General features: G+C 38.7%; 1 protein-coding gene across 9 annotated transcripts in view; it reads left to right on the forward strand.

Annotated features, from left to right (window-relative positions):
* Nucleotides 1-27,770, forward strand: part of LOC118404481 (cytosolic carboxypeptidase 3-like) — an 87,107-nt gene that overhangs the window by 10,230 nt on the left and 49,107 nt on the right. For 7 of the 9 annotated variants that reach the window (XM_035803558.1, XM_035803554.1, XM_035803560.1 and 4 more), the window contains 5 exons: nucleotides 17,822-18,391; nucleotides 18,560-18,784; nucleotides 19,398-19,544; nucleotides 20,033-20,273; nucleotides 20,667-20,818. In XM_035803558.1, the coding sequence (XP_035659451.1) occupies nucleotides 18,085-18,391; nucleotides 18,560-18,784; nucleotides 19,398-19,544; nucleotides 20,033-20,273; nucleotides 20,667-20,818 (1,072 nt within the window). In that variant the 5' untranslated portion in view covers nucleotides 17,822-18,084. Of the gene's footprint in view, nucleotides 1-999; nucleotides 1,076-17,821; nucleotides 18,392-18,559; nucleotides 18,785-19,397; nucleotides 19,545-20,032; nucleotides 20,274-20,666; nucleotides 20,819-26,140; nucleotides 27,071-27,770 lie in introns of those variants that run through there. The other 2 variants (XM_035803556.1, XM_035803565.1) reach the window with 2 other exon arrangements.

The following is a 27,770-nucleotide window of genomic DNA, read 5'->3' on the forward strand; positions in this document are numbered from 1 at the left end:
AGGAAATCTGCGGAAACTGCGCTCATCTCGCTCGCAGTTCGGCAACCCTCGGTCGTCCTCGGCCGGGATCGCGGTGCATGACGTCATGGCTGGGCTCATGTGATTGGCTGACACGTCCGGGCTCATCAGAAATGGCGGGAAACCCCGCGGCCATCATGGTCATCAGAGACGCGCCGCCGGATAGCGGAAACAATGGGCCCGGAGGGTCTGAACAATAGCCCGCAGTGGGGTGTTAATGACTGAGCTCTCTCCTGTGATTCTTTAACCTCCTTGCTGGTACCAAAGGTAGTATTTTGATATTTTATTGTTTGGTGTTAGAATTTTATAGAAACTTATAGATATGTGTTTGCTAAATTTTCCTTTAAAAAAGTTTAAGTATCACTGTATGCATGGACATCTTTTGTTTTAATAGTAGTCTTCAAATCCTGTTGTTTATGTCAACAAAATACAGTGATGTTCTATTTGTTTGAAACTTTATCATTATTTAGACTAGGATTTCAATAGGAAAGAATTCTAGCATTGAAGGCTTCCTTTGCAAGGCATCTTTTTTTAATTTGTAAATCCATTTTTTGTTGATTATAAAACCCTCACATAAAAGAATTTTTCATTAGAATTACAAGCACTAGTCTTGCACAAGGAGATGCTAACTACTATATGTCATAATACATTCTTCATTAAGCAAAATATAACAGAAAATGTACCTTCCCTTAATCTGCCATTTTAATGGCCAGTAATTATGTAATATAATCTCTCAATTATGTATAATACTTGTAATATGGTAAGATATTTCCATTGGGGTCACAAGCTTGCATTGTATATTACTATTCAGGAAGACTATATGGAGTCCATTATTACCGTGTTTAAGCAACGGACACCTTTTAAAAGAAACGCTAACCCCAGAATCTTCTCAGGCGTTAGTCATTCGATCTGCCCAATGTCCCACGCTGGTGGGTTCGCTTACACCTCACAATATCTGCCTTCTATTCGGGGTAACACAAGCCTTACGACACGCACTGGGAAAGTCGCGGGCGTTCGCGGGACATGGCAACCGTGTTTGTGGCGTGAGGCACTGCACGTGAGTTTACGCGAGTTATCGTACATTTTGTACGTGTGCATGTGTGGTTGGGCCGTATGTTTGCACGTGTGGGGAGGGAGATTGATTGTTTGTTGTGTGCATTTGTGGTTAACTCCTGGGATACTGTATTGATTACATACTATATTAGGTATAGGGGTTGTGGTTGGGGGGGGGGGCAAAGCTTGTGATTCAGGGTGGTTTTATAACAGTAAAATATTCAAATTCAAAACGTCTGAGATTTTGAAACAGATCAAACATAGAGCCTCATACACATGTACTGATGTGTAAGTACACATTGCATGACGTAGCTTGCATTGCATGGTGCAAGACAAGTTAATTTGCATGATTGTTTGGTGTTTGTTGCAAATTACATTTTCTTGTTTGTAAACATGTTTCTATGAGACCTGGAATTAGATTTTTAGCTTAATGTTGCAAAGAAGTAAAATTGCTTATATGAAGTGGCATGGAAGTAATATGCCATATAATGAATTGTAGAAAAGTAATATGTATTCTACTATACATGTGCATACACAGGGTTTGAAAAACAAAACTGTACTTTTAATTTCTGATTTTGCAAAACTGATCATATATCTTTTACCTTGGCAATATTTAAGTTTCAAAACCTTTTCTGCAAATTCATGGTGCAAGTGACCATATATTTATCCTGGTCAGTGGTATTGTTGGGTATATACTGTACAATCATAGAAAATCAGTGTTGTTTGCAACTTGTCATGATTTCAGATGTCCCCACAAAGAAACAGATCCTTGAACAAAAAGCAACCTTGAATATTTCTAAATTTATAGTGTACAGATGTCATCTTTATAGGGTCATGACTTGTGATATTATGAAAGACATAATTTACAGTCCCTAGTGACCACTCACTTACATCCATCATAAAGATGTAGTTAACAGTACAATAGTCTGAACTCATAAATTTTAAAAGAAGTGACAACATTCATTAATAAAAGATTCACGTTTTGCAAGGACAGTATATAGAAATCCTAGATCCTTCGCTAGTATTAACTATTATGCATGTTGTTACTTAAATGTTAGGAATTTGAATACAGTAATAATAATAACTACAGTTATTTGAACGTTACAATGTACAAATGTATGCAGATGATCAGGTAGGTTGCAAAAGAATTTTGAGGGATTTAGTAAAGTAAAGAGATTTTCTGGCTGGTTGTCGGATTTAGTCAATATCTAATCCTTTAAACCTTAAAAAAAACCCTTTTAACCCTGCCATTATCAAGGCAGTAAAGGGTCTTTTTATAGGGTGTCCAAATTTCTTGGTGAGTTGTGGTAAGTGATATAGACGCCACTATTGTAGGGGGGTCCGGGGGCATCCACGTTTGCTTCCATCATGTCTTGGTGCATAGTTTTTGAGAATTTAAGTTAAAATGGTGCATTCTAATGTTCCTGGGGGGCAAAATTACTGTCAGAGAGGTCACAGTAGAAGACTGTGACCACAAATGACCTAGTGGCATCCCTGGTCAATCAGAATTTTATGCCTGGACGCATGCTTAGCTAAAAGCGTGATTTTACCACCTTACATGTACAAATGTATATGCCATTGCTTAGCAACAGTTAACAAAGTCATGCCCACACCTAGATACCTGTCAGGTATTGTCTGTGCCATAATTGTGTGTGACCTAATTTCTATTGATTGAAGTTAATGAGGGAGAAACAAGAAACATTTTCATTACTGTAACTTACTGCCCCTTCACCTTACACCTGTGGTAAAGATATACTGTACATTCTCTTAAATTCGTAGTGAAGCAGGGGTTACGAGGCTGTTTGGGAAATTCCTTTAACCCCATTTAGCTGGAAAGGTTTTAATTGATCCACTCAGACCAGGAAGCAGGGTTGTAGCCAGCACCTGTCCTTCAGTCCTGTGAAGGAATTTTGCAGCTGGGGACTGAAAAAAGTTTTTCCTATTCCGTCCCCTAGGACAGAGAAAAATTGATATGTAAAGATATTAAAAAAACTGAAACCCATGTGTTCTTCTTCACCAAAACAGATGCCATTGAACAGCTTAGTCTACAAGCACAATTTGCACCTCAAAATGCAGGAAAACGTGTTTCAGAGGGTCTTGATTTAAAATTTTTCTGGGACCCAGACCCTCTAGAAATGACGCGCAACGTCACGCCATGCCTTCGGTGCTCGATAGGTTTCCCATTCAAAATCGAGGGGACTGAAAATGATTTCAGGCTGGCTACAACCCTGCCAGGAAGGTCCCCTACTCTTTTCGACAGGTATGGCAGGTTCTTTTACGTGCCCGGGATGTGGCTCTCCCTAAACAAGGGACCTCCATTGGACGTCCTATCCGAGGGACGTTGATTGTAACGTAATCTTTTGAAATGACAGTTAGATATTCCTGTAGTATATATTACACAATGTCATGTTGTATTTGACTTGCACGTAACAAGGCATGGCTACCGTATAGTGTTCAGTATCTAAGCATGTACCGAGTAATTTAGATAAGAGACTCTGTTGCAAAGGCTCAGGCTGAATGTTAGACAAATATGCTGCTATGATACAATTTTCATTGGATGTCCCTGTGGCTAAACTGGTAGTCCTGCCTCAGCTCCTGGTTCCAATTAGTTGGTAACTGAGAGACTCTGGTTCAATCCTGTGTAGGGCATCTTAGTTTTGGCTGCACCCGTCAGAAGAGATGTAAAATATTATTGGGTGTTCTGTGTATGAGGAGGTACGAGGGGCGTTCAATAAGTAATAACTCTGACTCATTTCCCATAGCAGGAGATTAATGAAACTTGGCACAGTTATTAGTCTTTCTCTTCATAGGAACCACCCAGAGTTATGCATTTCTCCCATCGTTTGATGCAGCTCTGGACACCGTTTTTGTAGGACACCCCAGGTTGGTCATCCAACAGATGCCTCATCAATGGCAGAAGAGGAACGACCAGGTCTGGGAGCTGTTTCCACAGACTTCCGGCCATGTTTGAATTCAAGATGCCAGCGTTTTACAAGGTCATATGATGGGGCATCATCACCATAAGTTTCTTTCATTTCATCAAAAGTCTCCTTTGGTGTACGTCCTTTCAAATACAAAAACCGGATCACTACGCGACACTCAACTGGCTCCATTTCACACCTGGTCCATTTCACACCTAACTCAGTTCAAACACCAGTAAATCAGAAACCACAATTATTTCAGGGATCTTTTTTGCAACATAAACTATAGAGATATAAATCATTACACGTGCAAATTTTCATCTAGATCAGACAACTGGAAGTGGGCCAGAGTTATTACTTATTGAACGTCCCTCGTAGTACCTCAAGAACATTAAAGGGGAATGGCTAGCAAACCCTACCTGTTAAAATATACCTTGCTACTGAAACAGCAAGGAAACGTGGTACCCTATGTGCCACTAAGCACTACAGGGGTCAAAAGGAATCTCTCTCTTTCTCCTCTCTATCTTTCTCTCTCTCTCTTTATCTCTAACTTCTAAGGAAATTATGGAATGATCACTTTATTTGTCAGTGGCTACATCTATAATGTACCTTGCTTATACACATGTATATGCCCCAGTGGATTGATTTGTGTTGTAAAAAAAGACTTAAGTCATTAATAGAGTATATTTTATGATACTCTGTACAATACTTTTCTTTGACTGAGAGGTCTTTTGAACAGATATGTAGTCTTGCAGTTTTTGCTCAAACTTAGTAATTTTTCAAGGTCTTGGCAAAGTGCGTCACAACAAGACAATGGTAAAGGAAATACTTAAAGCTCTTAAGCCTACCAACAAGTACATTGATTTCAGTTGTAAGGTGGACATTTATAACATCCTGACATTCCTTAATACAGGTGTAAACACAGGTGGGCTGTAACAGTCATTAACCCCAATAAGGATATACATTTAAGCGCTGGTTTACCGTATATTCTCGAATAAAGTACGCACTTTTTTAACTTTTCAAAATTGAAAAGGTGCTACAAGTTGTTGCCAAAGTTGGGGTGCGTACTTTATTTGAGGTCACTGCACAGAGAAATGGTAAAAAAAAGCCTAAAATAAAGCAAGGTGGAGCTACACTTCTAGTAATTTTTCAAAACATGCACATTGTTGTTGTCTTGTAGTTGTCTAAACATGAAACAAAGAAATTGTCTAAACATGATTTACATAAGATTGGCATTTGCATACAATCCTTTTGAGTTAGTGACTTTGACTTGTACAACTGGTTTTTCCTGATTTCTTCTACCAGTTCACAATGATTTTTATAATTGCAGTAGGCAATTCTCCAGGTTGTCTTATGCAAAATAACCGGGGGAAAACATCATAAATTTGAATTTATCCAGTTAAAGGTCTGTTCAAAATTGGTGGAGAAGGGGTGCGTACTTTATTTGAGTTTTTCCATTTTACCTTTCAGTCCCAAAGATCTGTCTAAGACTTGTCCAAAATCAGGGGTGCGTACTTTAATTGGGGTGCGTACTTTATTCGAGAATATACGGTAGTACATTTTATTTGGATTAATTACAAGCCTCGGTAATCCATTGCCAGGCCAGCATCCTTGGTGACACAATGGGGAAACAAAGAGGTTTGTGCTAAGTTTAGAGAGTGGGTTGGAAGTTTTGTTACTGCTGTCTTGTTGGCCTCAAGATATATAGTAGGAGTTATTGTAGGTTGTTTGAAAGGATAAAGTTACACTGTACGTTGTGCAACCAGGACTTTTGTATCTACAGAATTGGTAAGTTGAGTTCAAGACTTGGACAGGAAGTTTTGTTATTGCTGTCTTGGTGGTCTCAAGATATATAGTAGTAGTGATTGTAGGTCGTTTGAAAGGATAAAGTTACACTATATGTTGTGCAGCCCGTGAGGACTTTTGTATCTACAGGATTGGTAAGTTGAGTTCAAGACTTGGATAGAAAGTTTTGTTATTGCTGTCTTGTTGGCCGCAAGATATATTGTAGTGATTGTAGGTTGTTTGAAAGGATAAAGCTACACTGTGTATTGTGCAGCCAGGACTTTTGTATTTACAGGGCTGATAAGATCATAGATTTACATGTGTAAGTTGAGTTTAAGTTTTGGAACTTTTTGTCATTGCTGTCTTGTTGGCCTCAAGATATATAGTAGGAGTTATTGTACTATTTGTAGGTTGTATGAATGGATAACTCTACACTGCACATTGAGCATGCAGCTAGGATGTTTGAATTTACGGGAAAAGAATCATGTACTGATATAATACTTAGTTTTAAACTCAACAAATCTATATTATCAGCCCTGTAAATAAAAAAAAAGTCTTGTTGAGTTTAAAACTAAGTGGATTTGAATTTTTTTGTTACTGCTGTCTTGTTGTAGTGACTGTAGGTTGTTTGAATGGATAAAGTTACACTGTATGTTGTGCAGCTGTGACGACTTTTGTATTTACAGTGCTGATAAGATTGGTAAGTTGAGTTTTAGACTTGGATAGGAAATTTTGTTGTTGCTGTCTTGTTGGTCTCAAGATATATACAATGTAGTAGTAGTAGTAGCCCAGACCCCCAACGAAGCATTCCCCTGTGACCGCTGTGGAGGGGTGTGTCTGTCTCACATAGGACTGACTAGCCACCAGGAGCATGTGGACCAAATCCCTAGATGATCTTCACTCGTGAAGCCAAGCCAAGAGAGAGATATACAATGTAGTAGTAGTAGTGATTGTAGGTTTGTTTGAAAGGATAAAGTTACACTGTACATTGTGCAGCCAGGACTTTTGTATTTTATAGAGAAGGGATCTTGTAGATGTATTTATATCTTCTCAGTAGATTTGTTCAGACTTGGGTTGAAACAGCTTGGCCTTAAGATATTTCATAGTGATTCTGAGTTGTTTGAATGGATAAAGTTACACTCAGCATAATATTTGATAGTATGTGCATTTTGCAGCCAGGACTTTTGGAATTACATTGTAATGGATCATATCTTTATTGTGATCTTTTTGTTGAGTTTAAAAGTTGGATTTGAACAAAGCGTACAATTTGCCAGTTTATTCAAAATTCTAGTATTAATTCAATATTATTCTAACTCTAACATCATGGATTACCAAGAACATGCTTTAGACATGTACATTACTGGGTAAGCATTTTTTCACAAAGCAAGAAAAATTTCATCCAATTGAATTCTAGACATATCTTGTGTGTAAAGGTGATGGAGACTTAGAATGAGGAAAAAACTAATCAAATATGTCCAAAGTTGGAAATTATATATGCTTCCCAAAAACTACTTTGTGTCACACTATAAATTATGTAATTTAACGCAAACCCTGGGTTGAGAGGTCATGGAAGTTCTTTTTTGTCCACTTCAATGCAACTTAACCCACCCTGCTACAATGATGGTTTGCCCCTGACAGTTAAACTCACAGTGTACATGATGTAGTTCAGGTAAACACCACGAATTTGAGTAAACACCCCATTGTTTAGATAACACAGTAGCTACGGTCACCAGTAAGTGTTATTATCTGGCAAATATTGTAAATTTTCTTGCTATTGTAGAAAAGATAATGGCATTGGGTCTGTGATTGGTAAAATGTAGTGTCATAAATTTTCTCAGGTGGGCGTGGAACAATATCAGAGTTCACTTGAGTAATATCATAAAGTTATATCATTGTGTCTTCAGTACTTGTCATCATAGTATAGACATACCACTTCAAACATAAACATTATATTAGGGACCGCCTTGCCATTTCGGCCACCTTTTATAGCTGAGTTTATTTTCCCATTGACACAAGCATTAAGAATCCTGTCTATAGATAGTATAGTGACCACCTGTCCACATAGACCAAATTTTAGTTCTCTTTTGTTAAAGAAGGAGACAGACAACATTCATTGTACAGTTGCCAAGAAAGTTATTTTTATGGTGCAGTTTGTATAATAATAATTGTATAAGAAGAATACCTGTAACTTGAGTAGTTGTGGATGGATACTTATAATATTTGGTAGGTGGGTAGGGGTCATGAAAACAAAGGTTAGGTCTTGAATCCCAAGGACATAATATCTAGCCTGGTATGCCACAAATCGTATCTGCGATCTCTCAATCTCGTGTCTGTTAATGTTGCCACTCGGCCATTTGATGTTTTGATTTTTTTACCCTTTCCTTACCCCAAACCCCCTGGTCGTGAATGGTTCTCCCCTCTTGACACCCTACCGTTGGTTCGGTCCCTTATCAGTACCGTAGATAGGTTGTGTAAACTTACGGTCCAACAGACCAACACCGCACCACTGTGTTTACGCAAACTCGACTTTTGTGCAGACATCAACATGCTTTTGGTCATACGTGTAACCGTCTGACTACCGTACAGTACAGGTGTAACGTTAGAATTCAGTAGCAAGGTACTGTATATGGAACCCTTACTATATGGAACTATAATGGACCATAGGTGACACATGGAGTATTGAACGTTATGATTCAAGCTACAGTAGGTCCTGGACTAGTTTGAATGGACGAATGAAAAAAGCCAGAACGAAAAGTAAGGTAAGTCAGGAATTTTTGTAGTGAATTAATTAATGTATAACTGTATCCTCTTTGTACTCATGAGTTATACAATCATGTGTATTCCAAGAGGGAGGGGCATTTTTAGCTATCATGGACCATAGGTAACACATGGAGTATTGAACGATACGACTCAAGCTACAGTTGGACTAGTTTGAATGGACTTATGAAAAAGGGAGAAAGAAAAGCAAGTCAGCAGTTTTTGTACTGTAGTGAATGAATTAATGTAACTTTATCCCTCTTGTACTTATGTGAGTTATACATGTAGATTTATTCAAAGGGTGAGGGGCATATAGTACATAAGCGTCTTACTTTTTTTAGACTTACAAAATGTTGTTTATACATTGTTATTTTTACATTGCCTCTAGCGCACAATTTCTTTTATTATGTTCCGAAAATTTTCCGAAAGCCATACAGATACTGATCACTAATACTAGTAATATAGGCCCTTTCCTTATAATTATTATGTGGACTTAAGAACTGATCAGGTACAAAGTTCTAACCGTTATGCTGCAATTTTACTTTACAAGGATTAGTGGTAGTCGCTCACCCTTGGCATACATGCCTATATGTACAATGTTACCGGTCACTTGAATTCTCTCCTAGCTTTGCACAGTTAGAATGTAATTAACCACATTCTTGTTTGTTATACACAGTGCTAGGTAGCATGAGGCTGGATGCTCTTTTGACAATGAAGTCCAAGTTGGCATATTTGTGTACTTTGCAATATTCTGGTGGCAAATAGCTGTGTTTCGGAGTAGATATGCTTCCTGTGTTAATCACCATAAAGACAGTTAGTGTGTCAAAGGTAACAATCAAAATATCAACAAACAAGTGTAATAGAATCTTTCCAAGTTGTACTGGGAAAGGACTGTTGGCACTAAAATGTTGCATCTTTACATTGTTAATTTAGACATTGGGATTAGTCACAGATCTTCTTTTGATTTTATAATCCCCTATCACTGTAATAACTGATGTAACGTTATTTATACTGTTGTCTGTCTAGTTTTAATTATGCAAATACAATATACAATGTACATTGTTGACATACCTGGTTTTCACCCCAAAATTTCAGACCTTGGCCTGTTAACATTTCAATACAAGAGTAATAATTTATCTATTATTATAATATATATATTGTTATTTTTATTTGTAGATATTCATCGAGTCGTGGCATAAATGTATGAGGAAAAGTGATAAGACTTTTATATGAATGTTCAAAGATCAGACAGACTGATTTTTGGTGTAGTGCCCCATTTTTGTACACTACGTACAAATTGTGTAAGATCAGACTGTAACTCGTTTATGTGTGAGGTTTTTTTCCACTCACATGCACTTAAATGCACACCTCCATCTTTATTTTATTTATTGAAAATGACAACAAGTCATTACACTGGGCCAGCCTAGGCAGTCTATTCTCCATCTTTATATGTCACATCCAAAAGGACATCCTTAAAACAGCTAGGTACTCATTTTCACCTGAGTCAAGGGAGGAAATACATTTGTAGGTGTCAAGTGTCATTTCCTAGGGCACAACATTTGAGGCCTGCTACTAGTGCTAGGGATTCAAACCCAGAACCTTTAGACTCTAAGTCAAAAACCATAAACACAAGACCACCCTGCCACATTTTGGTCATCACAACACATGTTACAAAGAGAAAAGATCTCTGTTCTGTTTGAAGATGTCTATAAACACCTGTCACCTGGCCGACCTGTCAGGTACGTGGTTAGTGTTTACCTGTACAGGTGTAAACAGGTGAAGTACTGTCTGTGTCCGTCGTAATCTCCGACCCCCTACGGAGGTATGATAATGGAGGGACGTGTTTGAGACATTTATCACTAACTGATAGACAGTTTGCTGTGTTTGCATGGAAGTTTTTGTTGGCATGGTGGTTACTGATGTTATCGTACAGTGTTTATAGGTCTGGCAAATTTACTTGCTTCAAACATCTCCTTTGTATTGTAAACTACCAGTGTAGCAAAGAGATATTGAAACACTGTATGTACACATGTAACATTCGTTCACCTTTATCTGCGGGGTAACCTATATTCATTGTGCTGCTAAACAGGGTATCCAGGATTATCAAGTCGATGGAAGGTAGTTGCAAATTGTGCTATTTTCAAAATATTGCAGTTTCAAACCACCATCTGTTGACTTGATACCCCTAAATACATCGTTCTTTAAAAGAACGGATATAGGTTTAAGGATAAAGGTGAACTAGCGTTTCATGTATGTCTGACAGTGAATAATGTACACTATATAGTCTGAGGTAGTCAGAAGTTTGGTGATAACTGAATCAGATGTTACAGTGTTAAGGTCCTGCAAATCTACTTGTTTCAAACATCTCCTTTGTAATGTAAACTACCAGTCAGTGAAGCAAAGAGATATGGCAATATTGTGTTATGTTTGACAGTACATGTCAGTAGTATGATTGAATGTAAAATGGTTTGATGGACAGTAGAGTTGGATTATTAGGCCAGGTACATTGAAAATCAACTTTTGATAGATTATTGTTGAATCCTGAATCCACACAGTTCAAATGTGCATTTTATTTTGTAAATAATCTTAGTATTCAGACTTACCCATCCAACTTGTAAAGGTACATGTAACGCTAATTCACCTTTATTCGTGGGGTAACCTAGACTCGTTGTTTTAAAAAAATTTGTATTTAGAGATTTCCGGTCAACGACGTGGGTTTCAAATGTTAAAACTTTCAAGATATTACAACGTGAACTACCTTGCATCGACTTAACGATCCTCAAATACCATATTTTTATATACAACGGATATAGGTTACCCTACGGATAAAGGTTAACTAACGTTACCTACTGTATCATATTTGTTTCAGTTACTGCACGCTAACAGTAGCTATTGAATTTTCATCAATTCTAATAAGTCTGGATGCCATTTTTTCAAGGCCTTCTATGTTATAGTATGTATACCAACATGCCCCAGATTACATTTTGAAACAGCTCTCTGAGTTGGACACTAAGCAACAATCTGGCTTGATGACATAGGAAGTGAAGGTGTAACTCTTAACTGGTAGTCGTTAGAGGGTTCGCCTTGCAGTCGATAGGTTATGAGTTCGATCCCAAGGTGAGTCATACCAAACACTTTGAAAATTGTATGTGCTGCTACGTGGCACTAAGCATATGGGAAAGCATATGGGAGTCAAACACATATAAACACACCTGTGGACTAGCCCCCTGCTGTAGTGATTGCACAAATTGTGTGTGGCCCAGGGCTACAAAAATGGAGATGGGTACTGCACTATTCTTAAAGTGCAGGAATGGTTTTTATCTTCTTATCAACCTCATACATGTAGGACTGTTAAAGGCTTGTTGAGGTTGGGGTTTGGTGCTTGAACACAGATCACTACCAGTGGTACATGCTGCTTTCTCTGCTTAGCATTCAGCATCTGGGGAAGAGGTAGCTGAACATACACCACTACTGGTGGGATAGCCCCCTGCTGTAGTGACTGCAAAAAATCTGATGAGTATTGCACATTGTGTATGGTGTTACTTGTACATGCAGGACTGTTGCAAAATCTCCATGAGGGCTTGTTTGGGATGGGGTTGTGAGCTTGGAAACAGTCTGGCGTTCAGCCTGAGGCTAATCAATTCTCAACACATCAAACAAAGTGTTGAAACAATTAGTGGAGGTTCAGACAGCGTTGATGCCTTCTGTCATGGTGATTAGTTCTGCCCCACCCTCCCATTAACATCTGCTGAGACAATGTCTTTCTAATGTCAACCTGTTACTAACTGGGAGACCTAATACTAATGAAGTGTGACCACATGCTGTGGATACATGACATCCAATGACATCCCTGGTGAATCAGAATTTATACTTGCCAGATGTAGAGAATCTATAGGAGGGTCTGCATGGGGGGGGGGGGGTCGACAACGATTTATGCTGAATTCAGAAGAATCCCCTACGTATTACGCAAAATCAAGGGAGGCAATTACCCTGAATTTGATCACCTCGCTAGGAATTATGAAGATACATGTTGTCAGATGGTTTTCCCTATGAGTTACGGGAAATAAAAATACAATGTAGGCTGCCTACGCCTTACGGAAAAGAGCATGCAGACCCTCCTATAGCCTCTACCAGGCTCCACAGGTCGCTGGAAAAATAGTAGAAATTGGCCAAATAAGACAGAAAACACCCAGCATTAGGTCGCAAACTGTACTCCTTGGCCATCTAACTCCTCCAGGGTGTGTTTTCTGTCTTATTTTTGCCAATTTCTACTATTTTTTCAGCAACCTGTTGAGCCTGGTAGAGGCTAGAGGACCTGCTCTACAGGGTAAGGGGGTACATGGTCAGGGCATGGCCATGGGGCCACAGCACCTTGGTTGTTCCTCTCTTTTGACAAGAATGGCAATAAAAACATAGTTGAAATGGCGACGATTGTCAGTCTTATAGTCTTGTAGTCTCTACATGTACAGGTAAACATGAGACAAACCAAGCCTCTGGATCTAGACTATTGAGTTTTGGGAGTTTGAATTCTGACAGTTTCTTTAGCTGTTGTCGCTCACCCAACATAAATGAATGTGTCTAGAATGACAGAGGACAAGTTACCTGTACACTGCCTACGTGCAGAAACTGTTGTGGTGTTGTTCACTCCTCAGGCAATTGTCTCTCAGATTGGCTATGGGAAATCTAAGACAGGTAATAATAGACAACTAATGATGACAATATTGATCATGAGGTACCCCTAGTCCTTAGTGTACATGTAGGTTGGGTATTTGTCACTTTGTTTCCATCCACCCTAAGGTATATGTGGTGGCTTGTCCCTTACTTAGACCAAGGTTCAAAGCGTCCAGGTGTAACATTAAGGTTACGTGCATGGGAACACCTGTCTTCTCACCTGCCTACTCTCCCACATCTGTCAATTACAGTGCAACTATCCTGACAGGTAAGGTACAGGTGTCATATTGTTAGGCAGTCGCTTTTGTTATACAGTTTCTCACACTGTCAGTGGCTTCTTGGGCCTTCTACCTTTCCGGGTGTCTTTCAGTGGACTACTAGAAGCTTAACTTAGTAATACTTGTTACTAGGGGTGGGTACTGGTACAGAAAATTCAGGTACAGGTACGGTCCAGGTCCAGAGCATCAGGTCCAGGTCCGGACTATATTGTCTATGAAAACTTGTGAAAGGACAATGTTCAAAACAATTGGTCTAATTTTCTATAAAGGAATCTATTCGATGGAGTATCCAATTTCCTTATAACATACAATCTTATATTTGATGACACCTTTTCAACAAAGTATCTTTTTGTATATATTCTACATATAGAGTTCCTTTTAAAGTAGAATTGAGACAGAGCTCTTAGACTAGTGTTCTAGTGTGCGCAGTTGTATCTTTAAACACTTTAAGTGTGATATTGTAGCTGTGTTTTAACCCTCAAGTGCACTTCTTGTGAGCAGCTGGCAGGGTAGGCTTTCAGGTGAAAGGTACATGTATACGTAGCTTTGAACTTGACCTAATGGTAGCAACTGGAGGGGTGACACTTTCTTCAGCGTGTCAGGTTTTCATTAATTGACTGGCATTCCTACATGTCCAGTTGTTGGTTATAATTAAGAACTTCTGTCAGCGTGCCTTTGCCAAGAAGACTATATTTCATTTTTTTGTGTGTGCCTTAAACATCAAACCTTTGCATGTAAAAGAATTCAACACACTTATTGATAAGAGTCGGGTTAAACAGTGCTAATGCCTCAACTATAGACCAAGTTTTATTGTAGAAAGTTGGAAAAAATGACTATCAACTCAGAGTCTCTTCTTCTCAATACTCTTGTTGTTTTGTTAGGCTGGTAAGCCCTAAAATTCGTGAATGCCTGCCAATATAATCTGTTCATTTTCTAGTTGTTCCAGAATTTGGTCCACTGAATTTTCTTTAGGTCCAGCTGTTGCGGACCAACAAGAAAGAACGGTTTTGTATTGGTACATCTTACCGGTACCCACCCATAGTCATATTCCATTGTCAGTATGAAGTTCAACCACTTTGCCTTTACAGTACCATATGATTGTTTAAAATCCAGTTCACTGAGCTGAATGTAATTTGGGCTCTAATCTGTTGATTCGTATCCTTAGAGTATAGAACTCAATTCAAACAGGTCCTTTGAAACCACGTCTGTTTGATCAAGTTCCTTAATGCTTGGGCTACCAAGTTTATTAAAGGTTTCCTTCATGACATATTGGCTATGCAGAAACAGTGTCAGCCAGTTTATATTTGAGAACGGATTAAGGATTATTTAACTTTAATTACATCTACTGAAAGGCTGCGAAAACTAATCCCTACTCCAAATATCTCCTTTTTCTGATTCGTTACGAATATTATAGTTGTATCAATAATTTATGGGTCAAAATAATGATATTCTGAAGCATCTCTAAGAACACTACTTTATGTGAATAGAATTCTGATGAAAGAATGCTTTCAAGAAACATCTCAAGGAATTTGATGTCCTCAAGAATTGATATAAGACTCTCACAAGATGATGGTAGAAGAAAACGTTTGTAAACATCTGTTCACGCCTTGTTTATTCGGTGTTGCCGGCGCTCGTCGCAAAGTTTTTCGGTCACCGCAAAAAGATAATAGCTTCCGGTCAAAGAGCAACATAGGTGAGTGGGTTTACAAAATGATGCTGGACTGTACTGTACCAAATGATAGGCTGTCCACCCCTCAGCACAAGTGGTATCATCTATTTTCCTAAGGTTACACTCTGTATGGAAGAGTCCATTTCTTTAAAATGGGGTGCAAGTGATACATTGAACGGGAAGTTATTACAGTAAGGATAGCAACTGTGTATATAGAAAAAACGTTTTGTTTGTCTAACGTGCTACAGGAACTTGGATACAGGATTATCTGACGGTTAGAGAAGAGTCAGGTTTCAGGTCTGTGCTAACTTTACGATTGTGAAGTAGCTGAATAGGTCTAGGTTCCAAACTCAGTTGTAGTCTACCCTGACTTATGAGGGTAAAGATATGATAGGAAGCAAGCTGCTGCTGTTGAAAATGGTTGAATTCTGGTCTTCTTTGTGTGTCAGACTGTCAGGTATGTACGCTACAGGGTTAACATGCAAGTACATGTGTCAAGGAATATTTGAAGAAATTGTAAGAGTAGGGGTGTAGGGAAAATTGTAGTTGTATCGTGTATATAGGAATAGAAATAGGGAGAGATTGCGATTGGATAGGGAGAAATTTGGAAGTCTTCCAGTATTACGTTCTTTCATGTGATTTTTAAGGAAGACAACGAAGTACGGCTAGCAGGGCAATGGAAATACATGGCACATTTGCTGGACCATCTTGTTCGAAGCCTGGTAACCATTTTGCAGTCAGCATTGTAACCAGGGCTGTCCCATACATTGTTGGGGAACTGATGTTGTTGATTTCCATAGTCAATCCATCATTTTAACCATAGTATGAAAATACATGACATTGTACATTTTCGCCAGTTTCATGACATGAAGTTCAGATAGTAAGAGTTTTTTTTACACAACCAGTTAGTATTACCTGCTGACATTTAAATGCCTGTCAGACATCTTCCTCAGAGCTTCTAACTGGAGTTTCTGCTTCTCGCTGCTATATGTACATGTAGCCAAAGTTTGGATTTTTAAACAACAATTTCGGTCAAAAATAAGCAAATTTCCATCCCTCGACAGAGGAACGGGTCCTTGACACAGCCCTGATTGTAACAAGAAAAGGCTTGATCTGAAAAAATGTTATGATATTCTCATGTTCTTATTTAACAACACTTCGTGGATGTAGGTCATATGTAAGCCCCCACCCAGAAGAATACAGCATAGTAACAAGAAAACGGCTGATCTAATATAATCCCAGACATCCCCTCCGATAAGGCCACATTGTTTGGAAGAATTCTCTTCCTAATCTAATCAAGACCCAGGGCAGAAGTTAAAAGTGCCTTTGTGTTCAGGTATTGTGTGCAACTTACTGTAGATTAAATCAGAGCGGCATTTTTCTTGCGGTGAAATTGGCTTAAAGTTTTCATTCTTAAAAGTGTGTAGGCCTAGGGGAGAGCCAAGAAATGTCGTAGACTGTTGTGGACTTTCCAATTGAATGAATGAACAATGGAATCCCAGTGAACATTTGGAATCTTTAAACAGACATACAATTTCAAAGTGGACTTCTCGTGGCTTTATATCATTTGGAGTAGCGCTGTGTGAAGATTTAAATTTTTTTCTGCCCCACTCATTGTTTGGGAGCCCATTTTGTTGCTTTTTGTTGCCAAATCTGTCAATTTAAGCTTACGAATGTACATCTCCACAAGTCTAATGGATTTTTTGACAGACTGTATGAAATTTTTGTCTGTCCCAACAAGCAAATTTCCGTCACAGGACGGGTACTGGAGACAGGGAAATTTTCTTGCTGGGATTGATATTGTACTATGTACATACTTATATTGCTCCCCCACTCCAATGGAGCTTTTACTGGTTTGTCCCTAGATCAGGGCTGATTTGGGGACAAACCAGTAAGGTATTTTAGGGAGGGGAGCAATATCGGTGCAGTCATACAAATCAGAGTAGCAGCGGTCCAAACATATCTTTTTCTCAGGTCTTCATTTTGTTTTCTTCCTTCTGTGATGTTGATTTCATTATTTACACCTTACCAAAAAGCTCTACCGATAGTTATGATACAGGGCGTATTTATATATTGATAACTACATGCACCTGTTACTAATATTCTCCAGTGTCTGAAACTTTAACAGCCTTTTAAAACAGATTCTTAAACTTTAAACTACAAGGCTGGAGAACCGGAAAGCTTCTCTTTTCCACAGCAAATCTAATTCTGTGATCAAGTAAGTGGCAGGATTGTCAGTTGAATGGACTCAGACTAACTAAGTAACTTGACCAAGTTGAACTGGGGCTGGATGTAGGGCAGGTATTGTGCTGGGTAAATGAACCATAGCAAGCTGCTGGCTTCAGCGTTTTACTGTTGTGGCAACCACCTGTTACCATGCAGCAGAGCCCCCTATTGGCCTTTTGTATAATTGCAGTTAAAAGAATTGTACAATGTAAATGTTATGCATGTTGGTGGTGAATATATGTATCATGAAAGGGAGTTCCAAGATAAAATTTTGTGTCCTTACACTTTCTAATTAATTACAAGTTAAGGTTTTAAACATTTGATTTCATCAAGAAAAATTATAAAAGTTTATACAATGATCTACATTGTATTTACATTCTTGACTGTCTATCTTGATCCGTGAGTTGCAGTAACTTTTATTGTTTTCTTTTTTTTGTTTACAGGACAGGCAAGTAAGAAACACACACTCAACAGCCAGAAGAAATTTTCAAGCATGTCAGAAAGCACCATCTATCTTCCAGATAAGGTACTGCAGCAACAACCACCTGTTGGATTTTACATTAAAAATCTAGGTACAAAACTGTGATGACAAGAGACTTCTATCAACTGACTGTGGAACTGCAGCTTGGAGTACAATCCTTGCCTCCACTAGTATGCGAGAGAGACTTGCCACTTTGTGACCAATCAGCATCGTTGCTCCGTTGCCATGGCAACAACAACCATGTTCCAACGACCACGCGTAGAAGATGGGCTCTCTGATGAGGAAGTGTTTCCTTTTGGGGACAACTTGTCTCCAAGAAAACTATACTTCCAGCCAAACTCCACAGCAAAATCCTCCTTTCTCAGCGACGAGTATTCGCGGAAGTCGCTACGAGAACACTCGGCGCCGACGGAGGGAAACGAAAAAGTTGGCCTCTTAGAGAGAAGACTGTCGCTGAACCTTGACCCCAAGATTTCTTCTGAAGTGGTGAGATTCTCAGAAGAAAAGGCAGCTGGACTACGTAACTCGAAAGGTGAGTTTGTAAGCACAGAAAAGGTATAAAAGTAGGAATGGTCACTGTTGAGAAAGACAAAACATGAAAGTCAAAACAGGTAAATTCCATCTCAGTGCTGTCATTGTCCCAAAGCTACAAATGATGTTCCCTGAAATCTGTTTCACTTTGTGTCTTACCTATCTCTAGGTGAAGAATGGAGTGTTTCTTTAAAACATCGGCTAGAAGAAGACCTGGATCGGCAGGTGAGGGAAGCGCTGGACACGCCCCCTCTCATCCGTATCCGGCGGAACCACGAGAAAGCGCGACAGAAACTCCAGAACCTGTGGGGAACGCTGTCTGATGAGGAAGACCAGGACAAACTGAAGGAGGGGGAGGGTTGTCAGGACGATGGTAACCATGGTGAAAACAAAGGTAAATGTCTTCTTCATACTGTATATACAGTAATTGATGTTACTTGAATGTGAAAAAAATGGAGGTTGGAGTAATAATTTTACGGTACCTGTTATATTTTGATCTTGTTGTAGATGACACTTAGTGCTAGTAATGTAAAGTTAATGCAAAGATTAATCAAAACCTCATTGTCAGATAAACAAAATGTAGTCATGACAGCACATAATCAGTACACTTAGTCTACTACCATGGTGCAAGTTTCGAATTGTGAAAACACAATGCTATGATGGACTAATGTAAAACTTTATAATTATTTGACATTTGGGTATATACAATGTATTTAGCATATTACAGTATCTTGAAAATATACAATGTGCATGTTTTTTCCCTCACTTGCTTATTAGGAACATTGCAGCAAAATGCAACAAATTTTAGCAATTTTCCTGTCATTTTTCATGAATATCAAAATAATGCAAAGTTTCAAGCAATTTCTGCTTGTTGATAAAATCTATAATTGAATGAGTATCATTTTCCACCAGGGCATAGATTCCTATTTTGATTTGAAATGAACTCCACATAGCATGGCCATATCATACCATATATTAGTATACAATTGACATGGTTCCATCTTCAGACAATGAGGACAGAGAGGATGAGTTAAGCAGGGTTGACACGGCGGCGTCAGAAATCCGGGCCAAGGCTCGGCACAGGAGAAAACCTCTCCACATCGCGCTACAGCGTTTCCAACGGTTACAGAGGTCAAATTATGACGAGTACCCAGGTTTGTTTTGTTTTGTTTTATGATTTGATGAATTTTATTTCTTTTATTATTTTTTACTTGCAGTATGATTTTCTACTTTCGTTGACATATATTTGTTGTTTTGTCTTATACTAGATGATTTTTGGAACTTGTCTTGATATTCATTTGTTGGATTTCTTTCTTTAATTATTGTTAAAAGTTGCAATTAAAAATCATGTTTCTTATTAACATTTTCTTTCTAATACAAACTGTATTGTATTTCTTGTACTCAAACTGGTATTCATTTGTTATTTGTTTGATACTACGTCATATAATTTTGTTTTGTTTATTTGGTATCCTTTTGTTTTTTTACTAATAATAGCCAGAATGAAACAATAGTTTTCATGAAAACTTACAAGCCAATTAAGACATCCCTTTTTTCAGAGTGGATTTGCCCAACAGGTCCCAGCCTAACCAAGTCTATGTCATCTCTTTGGAAGAAACCATCTCTAAACAGGGAACTTTTTCAGGTGTATTTGGATTGGAAAGAAGCATTGAAGAGGCACTGGCAGAGGAAGCTGAAGAAAAGAAGGAAGAAGAAAAGAAAGCCTTGGAGGAGGAGAAAGAGAGGGAGACATCTCAGTACTACCAGCCGTCTCCGAGTCTACACCTGTCTCCACGTGCAATAAGGATCGAGATGTTCAAGGGGTACACCAGAAATGGCTTCAAACAGCTTTTAATGACAGGTGGAAACTCCAAGCACTTAACAAGGTGTGACACCCCCCTATATTAGAATCATGAAGTCCAGATATGCAGCATTTGTGTGGATATTGGACTGATTCATTCAGAAAGAAGGGATACATGATATGCCCAGTGGACGTTTAAGAGAGAAAAACAGATAATCCAAAAGTGAACCAAGAACTTTAATAATTATAATTCTAGCTGTATTTCTAATGTTTTTGACTTCTTTTCTGCAAGCATTAGGAGATGAGTTATTCATTGTTTATGGTAGATGAATATATTGGATACAAAAATGTAGCATAACCTTCTCCAATGCTGCCTAAGCCCACAACCAATGTAACTTTCAAATCGGTGCCAAATTCCAAGTTAATAGACTAAAGGTTATAAGCAGGAAGATAATGGACAGTGTTTATCTCCCTGTAGAATCAAGAGCGGCATCTACATGGACAGGAATGGCATCATCGTGACCAGAGACGGCCCCTTCTGGCCATCGGAGCACGGTCCCCTCCTGCCCACCCCCCGCTTCATTTGTGCATCACCCCTGGAGCCGGAAAAACTCATGTCTGCAAAGGACTGTGAGTATTTGAATGAATGAATGAATGATGGATGGATGGATGGATGGATGGATGGATGGTTGAATGAATGAATGAATGAATTAATTAATGAATGAATGAATTAATGAATGAATGAATGAATAAAAAAGAAACATTGAGGAAAACTACTCCATGAAGATGCTTGGAGATGTCCCAACCAATCAGAGTGTGTCTGGATGGAGAGTCGGCCAATCAAGATGCACCAGGTTCAAGATAATTTTTCCAGCCAATCAGAGTGCAGCTTGATGCAGGACCATGCAACCAGAACTTGCCTGGAATATTCAACTATCAACCAATCAATTTCCTTCAAAGGCCCACTGAACAGCCAATGAGGGTCCAGCAAGAAACTGATGTAAGGAACAAGCAAAGACAAAGTCAAGGCATTAAGGACAACTTTTTTTAACCTCTACAGATACTGGAATCCCCCATGTGTACTCTCTCAGCACTTGCTTGTGCCTGTGATTCACCTGTAATAGCCGTTCCAACAACCCCTTGATGAGCCTCTGATGACTCATAACTCTTAGAAGACCCACCAGTGTAGAACCTCAACATCATGGTTCAGTGGTAACTCAGAAAACAACTTCTTAATTAACATTCCAGGGGTCAAGTAGGGTCACAGGGGGGGACCTGTAAACCACTTTCTATTTGTGTGACTTTCCACTTAGGGGTAACAGGTTCTCAGCCACCATCTAATTGGCTTAGAGAAGGGGCTACGTCAATGTTGTTTTCTGGTTCTGTTGCTTTCACAGTAAGAATTGGGTTAGAAAAGAAAGAGAACTTTACAGATTGGAGCACCACAGCATTTAAGTCCATTTTCAATTTCCATCTATATTTTTGGTAGAGACATTTAAAACCTATACATGTACATCAAGTCAACTTAAGTCATTCACTCACTCAGTCACTCAGTCTCACTCACTCACTCACTCACTCACTCACGCACTCACTCACGCACTCACTCACTCACTCACTCACTCACTCACTCACTCACTCACTCACTCACTCACTCACTCACTCACTCACTCACTCACTCACTCACTCACTCTTATTGTAAAATTACATTTTGGTTCCATTTAAACCCTTTCCCATTCAAATCACACCAGCTCCAGACGGAAACTCTTTTCCGAGGAGTCGGGTGTCAATCACTCTCTAATTGACAGGTAAACAAATTCCACAGAATCCGCTTAAGACACGAGTGCCACTCCTCTTTGTACTGCCTACTCTATTCATCCTTATCGTCAATCCACACAGATGACAGTCTTACCTCTCTTAGTGTATGATTATTACCTTATGTCTATACTTTGCACAATGTCCTGATGCATATCTTTTCTATCTTAAAGTTTGTGTCTAGTTGTACACGTTCCAGTATAATACAAAAGTCCTGTCACAGAAAAATTATCTCTTTCCTTTGAGATGGCAACCATTGAACATTGAACAACCAAAAGTCTTGCAGTATTTCAAACAAATTTCACTGATAAAATTAAAATTGTATTTTGTAAGCTTTGCTTGCTTTTTAATCATACACTTTTACGTATAATAACGGATCACATTGAATCTACAATCTAAGTCATACAAATACAACTTTGGTTGCTCAAAGACTGTCACAACCAAAAATCTTGTAGTGTTTCAAACAAACTTCACTGATCAAAAAGTGTATTTTGTAATTTTTGCAGGCTTTTAAATCATACTCTTTTACAACACTGATCACATTGAATCTAAGTCAAACAAATACAACTTTGGTTGCTCAAAGTTTTAATCCAATAGAATCAAAGGGGTCTTAAGTATCAGGTTACAATCTGTTACTTTTCTGTTGACGGGCCGTGGTCCACTTAATCAAGGAAAAACAAACATGTCAACACAAGAACCCCTCGTCTGCAAAGATGCAGCTTGCCATGTAATCCCCTTAATAATGTCCTCAGCTCTACAGGGGTCCTTACCGACGGATATTGGTCAATTTTCTTTTCTGTTTGACCAATCCTTTCTACCGTAATGGTAGAAAAGGAGGGACAGAAAGGTACTACTAGACTTTTAGATACAGTAGAACGTTTTGGTTACCGTCTTGTTTTTGCATTGATTTTTAAAGATCATGTTTCAGTGATGGAAAAGTGTTTGTTTTTACTTGCACTTTTGTGAAGTACTCTTTTTTTCTGCTGCTTTGGCGACCGTTTTCTTGAGTCAGTATGGACAGTGTATCCAAGGATGTGGTCTTGAAGCTGACCAAGCCATTTCAGGTTTGAATCTTTCAATTGTAATTTCTATAGATGTCCGTTTCTTTCCCTCAAGATTGTCTGTTCCATGTCTGTATGTAGCACAAGTGAAGTTCTTTATAGGTATAGAGAGCATACATGTACATAAATTTGTATGAGAGTATTTATACTGTTGTCAGGGAAAGTTTAACTTTTAATGTGTGTTTTTGATGCTTAGAATGTAGTCTCTGCCTGACACCTTGGCTTGCTAAAGAATAGTGACAAAATTACAAGAATGACTAGACTAGCTGACCATAGGGCCAAGTGTTGACAAGAAAAAGGAAGGTTGAAGTTCCTGATTGGATCTTATTTGTGAAAGAGTCTGTAACATTTTCACTTACAGGGCTCGAAATTCATTTTTGGGATTAGGTGCACTGGTGCACCCAGCTTTAAAAAATTGGGTGCACCCAAAAATTTTTTGGTGCACCACTTAAATTTAAGTAGAATGTCAGACAAAAATTAAAAGAAAACTTAGTTACAAGCTATCAAATTCTTAAACAAGTACCATGACAGACATTTTTATCATCTTTCTAACACTTAGAATGTCAAGAATATGATGTATACTAGTATACTTGATATCTTTACATACATAAACCTAAGAAAATATTTGGGAGCACCCTGTGCACCCACTGAAAAAAATTGGGTGCACAGATCCAATTTTGGGTGCACCTGGGTGCACATGCACCCTGACTTAGAATCTTGAGATTTTCAAGTGTATGACTTCAAGGTGAAGGTGAGGTAGACTTGAGGTAAGTGCTGAGAAAACGGCAAATTTGTTTTCAGTCAATTTAGGAGAACTGCAGGTGAGGTGTTGTTGTGAGGCTTTTAGGAGCTTACTGGTGTTGATTGTTTGAATGGCATATTTATGTTAGCATATTAAGGTTACTTCTTAGCTCTCTTTGAAACTTAATTTTGACAGACCTTGAAAATCAAAATCTAATTCATAAGCCAAATTTTTCACAATATTACCATAACTTTTCAATTCTATTTCCTGATCCAGCACCATTAGACATCTTTGTATATGCAAGAATTTCAGATTTTATTTCATTTTTTACTGAACCATAAATGTTTCATAAAGACTCTGGGATCTGACAAAGACAAATTATTCCTTGTCTGGACTAGAAATTTAAAGCATAAATTTTAGACTAAGATATTAGAACCAGAACAAAAACTTGACAAGTTGAAAATGCGAAATGTTTTATTGCAACATAAACTCATAAATTTATAGATTCAAATACAAACACGTCATAGATAACAAACTTTTAGCACCAATATTTTGAAACCAGAGCGACCCCCCGGTGTTGTGTTGACTGTCGGGTCCCGTCTACCGGTCACAAGTGTCCCACCTGGCTTTGTAACCGTGGCAACACGAACAAGCACACTTGGAAAGCTAAAGTTGAAATCCTGTTTTTATTAGAGCGACTCTTGCCTTTCACCTCCCCCGACTTTGTTGTTATAATCTGTACTGATTTTTCCGTCGGCCCATTCATTTTCAAATTCGCTCTCAAGGCTTGGCTTGAAGTGGGGAAGTCGGGCTGTAGAGTACTTTGCTAGAGCTGTGCGAAAGCTACCTCAATTCCTAACGGTAACACATTCATTTGTTTTTATAATTAATATTTTTATCATTCTTTTAATCTTAAAGGTTTCTTGGATAGCGTTTGTTGAAAAGTGTTAACCAGAAAACTTGCAGAAAAGGTTAGTCTAAAGAATTATATAATTATTGAAAGAATAAAACATTTTTTGTAGTCTTAACTCTTGGTACATCATTCTGTACAGTGCCCAATTTTGTTGAAGACATGTTTTTTTTAGTGTAGTCTGTAATTATGAAACAATGAAGTTCATGATATCATACTTAATAGGAAGATCCTGTTTCCAAAGTATTTTAATTTTTATCATCATGATGATGGTAGTCCGAAGGCCTTTTATGTAACATTCCAGAAAATTCATCATTGACAAGCCCTTGTCGGTTATTTTTGACTCAAGTATGCTCTAAAAATCCTTTGTAAATCTTCATTGATTTTTGCCACCATGGAAGCTTTGATAATTGAGTTGAAGAGAGTTATTTGTCAGTTTGTATTGTCGACTGGAGTGCTTGATTGCAACACATTCAGGATCTAAAGCTTGTCTAGAAGGTTGGGTGTGCCCCTTTTCAGTTTCTGCCCTACATACAATTATTTTAGTATATTTTTTCTCTGATTTGGTGTGTGGAATTGGCTATGGCTGGGATTCAGGTATTTGTGGATGTTCATTCTATTTTTCATCCTTTGTAGCTTATATGTAATTAGCCATTTGTTCACAATAGAGTAGAGGTCTTTCCAACCTTAATGGGAAGGTTCCTGATTCTCCTTTTTGCTAACAAATTGATTTTGACAGCATGCGTTCTATGGACAGACAGTACTATTCAATGAATTTGCATGGGAAAACTTTAGAACACTCACAGAAATGTTCCTGTGATACTAGTTGTCGAAGAATGAAACCATATAAATCAGTAACGTCCTTGTTGCGACAAATCATTTTCTACAAAAGACTTCACTGTCTTGGACAGTATTATATGTCCCAGCTTTTTCAACCAGATGTGGAAAGAACAATCATGATGTTTTCTGAATGCCCTTTTTTCTTCTGACAGCATTTAGTGAACTTTAATTTAACCCGAGGAAGTTAACAGATATAAAACATTAAAATCTTCCCTTCTAAAATCTGCTTGGATATTAATCATGCCATTTTGATCCTCTAACTTAAATGAATTACCCCCATCTTATCTCTACATCCAAATCTGTAAGCCGGCCATGTCTAATGGGTGACCTTTATCACCTTGCAAGGTCATCAATTTCCCATCAGTTTCTCTGTTTCTATAGCAACCGGTTCTGTAGAATGAGTTCACTGGACCAATGGACAGCAGGCCTTGTTGTTTGGGCTATTTTCGTTTGCCGTATTGTGTGCTATACCACCAATTCTTTAGTGTCAGGGTGATCCTTTGGTACATACTTACATGAAGTGGGTGCTACTTTTTATCTCATTTATATGTTCTATCTGCCCCCCTCCCCACCGACTGTCAAGGTACAAGCAGAGGTCAGTGTGTGAGCAATCGCTGTGGTGCCTCAACTGGCCTTTGTCTTCGCCAAGTAACCACGGAATGCTGTGCGGTACAAACTGTTGAGGGAGTCGGTGTTTGATGTCAACTTACGCGACTGAAAGGGAGCGAGACCAAGTTGATTCAAGGTTGCAAACTCGTGCATTAGTCCGACTTACCGTTCTGACCTGCGTTGACTTCTTGTGCGTCGTCTGAACTGTTGCCGGGACGACCAAGAATGGAGGTAACGATCGGCGGCGAGAGGTCAAAATTGTCCATACATCAGACGGTTTTATGTTGATGTTTACGCAAACTTGTGTATAACCAGTCCAGGAGCATTCCTCTGTTAGCCGGAGAAATTTATGGCATGTGAATTGATCAAGGGCTATGTGAAAATCCAGGTGGTATGCAGGTAATTAAAACGGACCGCAATCTGAGCCCATTGTTTTCCAATCCGTCTAGCGAAAGTGTCACGTGGTGACAACAACGCACAGGTGTCCACTATGTCGTGGGGAAAGGAACGGAGGATGTCCGACGTGAATTTCGCCGTGGACCCGGGGCATACGCTCTTCCCGCGACTCTACAACTTTTCTGGGTGTGTAAACCACATACAGGGCAGTTGGAACAGTGTTTATACCACCACGTGGAAAGACCAAGAAGACAACGCCTGGTTGCCGCCTGAAACTCGCGTGGTGACATACAACGGGTACCGTAAGACAAACCTACTCAACGCGTTTGTCACGGGAAGATTACGGGACGGGTCGAGAATTCGGCGAAGGAAAGATGGGACATACGTGGACAAGTATGGAATAGTGCTCAGCAAAGATGGACCATTCTGGCCGTCAAAAATCGGTGTAATGCTGTACAAGACTCAACATTTGCAAGCTGTACCGGAGTATTATGAACTAGTGTCAAGTTACAGTGAGTTTGTTTTTCAATTGTTGACTTAAATATATAGCTACACCAATTTATTTGCTTGGTTTTCAAATATTTTAGAATACAAATTAAGCATTCCCCGCCAAGAAGTCAACTTGAAGATGAAAAACAGAAGGCTAGGTGGGAATCTTGGCTTTGTTCGCTTATTGATATTTTGATTTACTAGCCATAAAATTTTATTTTTAGGTTTGAGAACCATGATTTTTAATTTATGTGGCCGAACATCTTCACTGTATAAATGGAACGAATGGTACAAGCATTTTGGAATGAATGTGAGCGTTGAAGAAAAAATGTTATGCATGAAAGAAGTATAGATTGGAACCGTTACTGTTGAATTGAATGTGTGCTTGTCACTCTGAATGAATGGGAAATGATTTAATATGTCTGTATAAGAGTGTTGTAGATCTAGAATGAGTGTGCAATATAGTACAGGAATTTGTGCTTGAGTTACATTGTATTTGTTCATGTGTGTTTGTAACGTTTATGGTGACTGTGCTGATATATGGCATGATTTGGGTATGCAAGCTGTTTGTGTATAGATTTCATATTTCTTGCAACACAATCAAGTTAGTGCTCACTTCTGACATTTCAGACACCATCATCGGGGAAGAACGTTACTGTCTGTATCTATGTCATGCCTAGGTTGCAATAACGTTTCATACAGGCCTGGTGTGCCGGACCGGGT

Source organism: Branchiostoma floridae, chromosome 17, assembly GCF_000003815.2.
Source record: "Branchiostoma floridae strain S238N-H82 chromosome 17, Bfl_VNyyK, whole genome shotgun sequence".
NCBI classification, from domain to species: Eukaryota; Metazoa; Chordata; class Leptocardii; order Amphioxiformes; family Branchiostomatidae; genus Branchiostoma; species Branchiostoma floridae.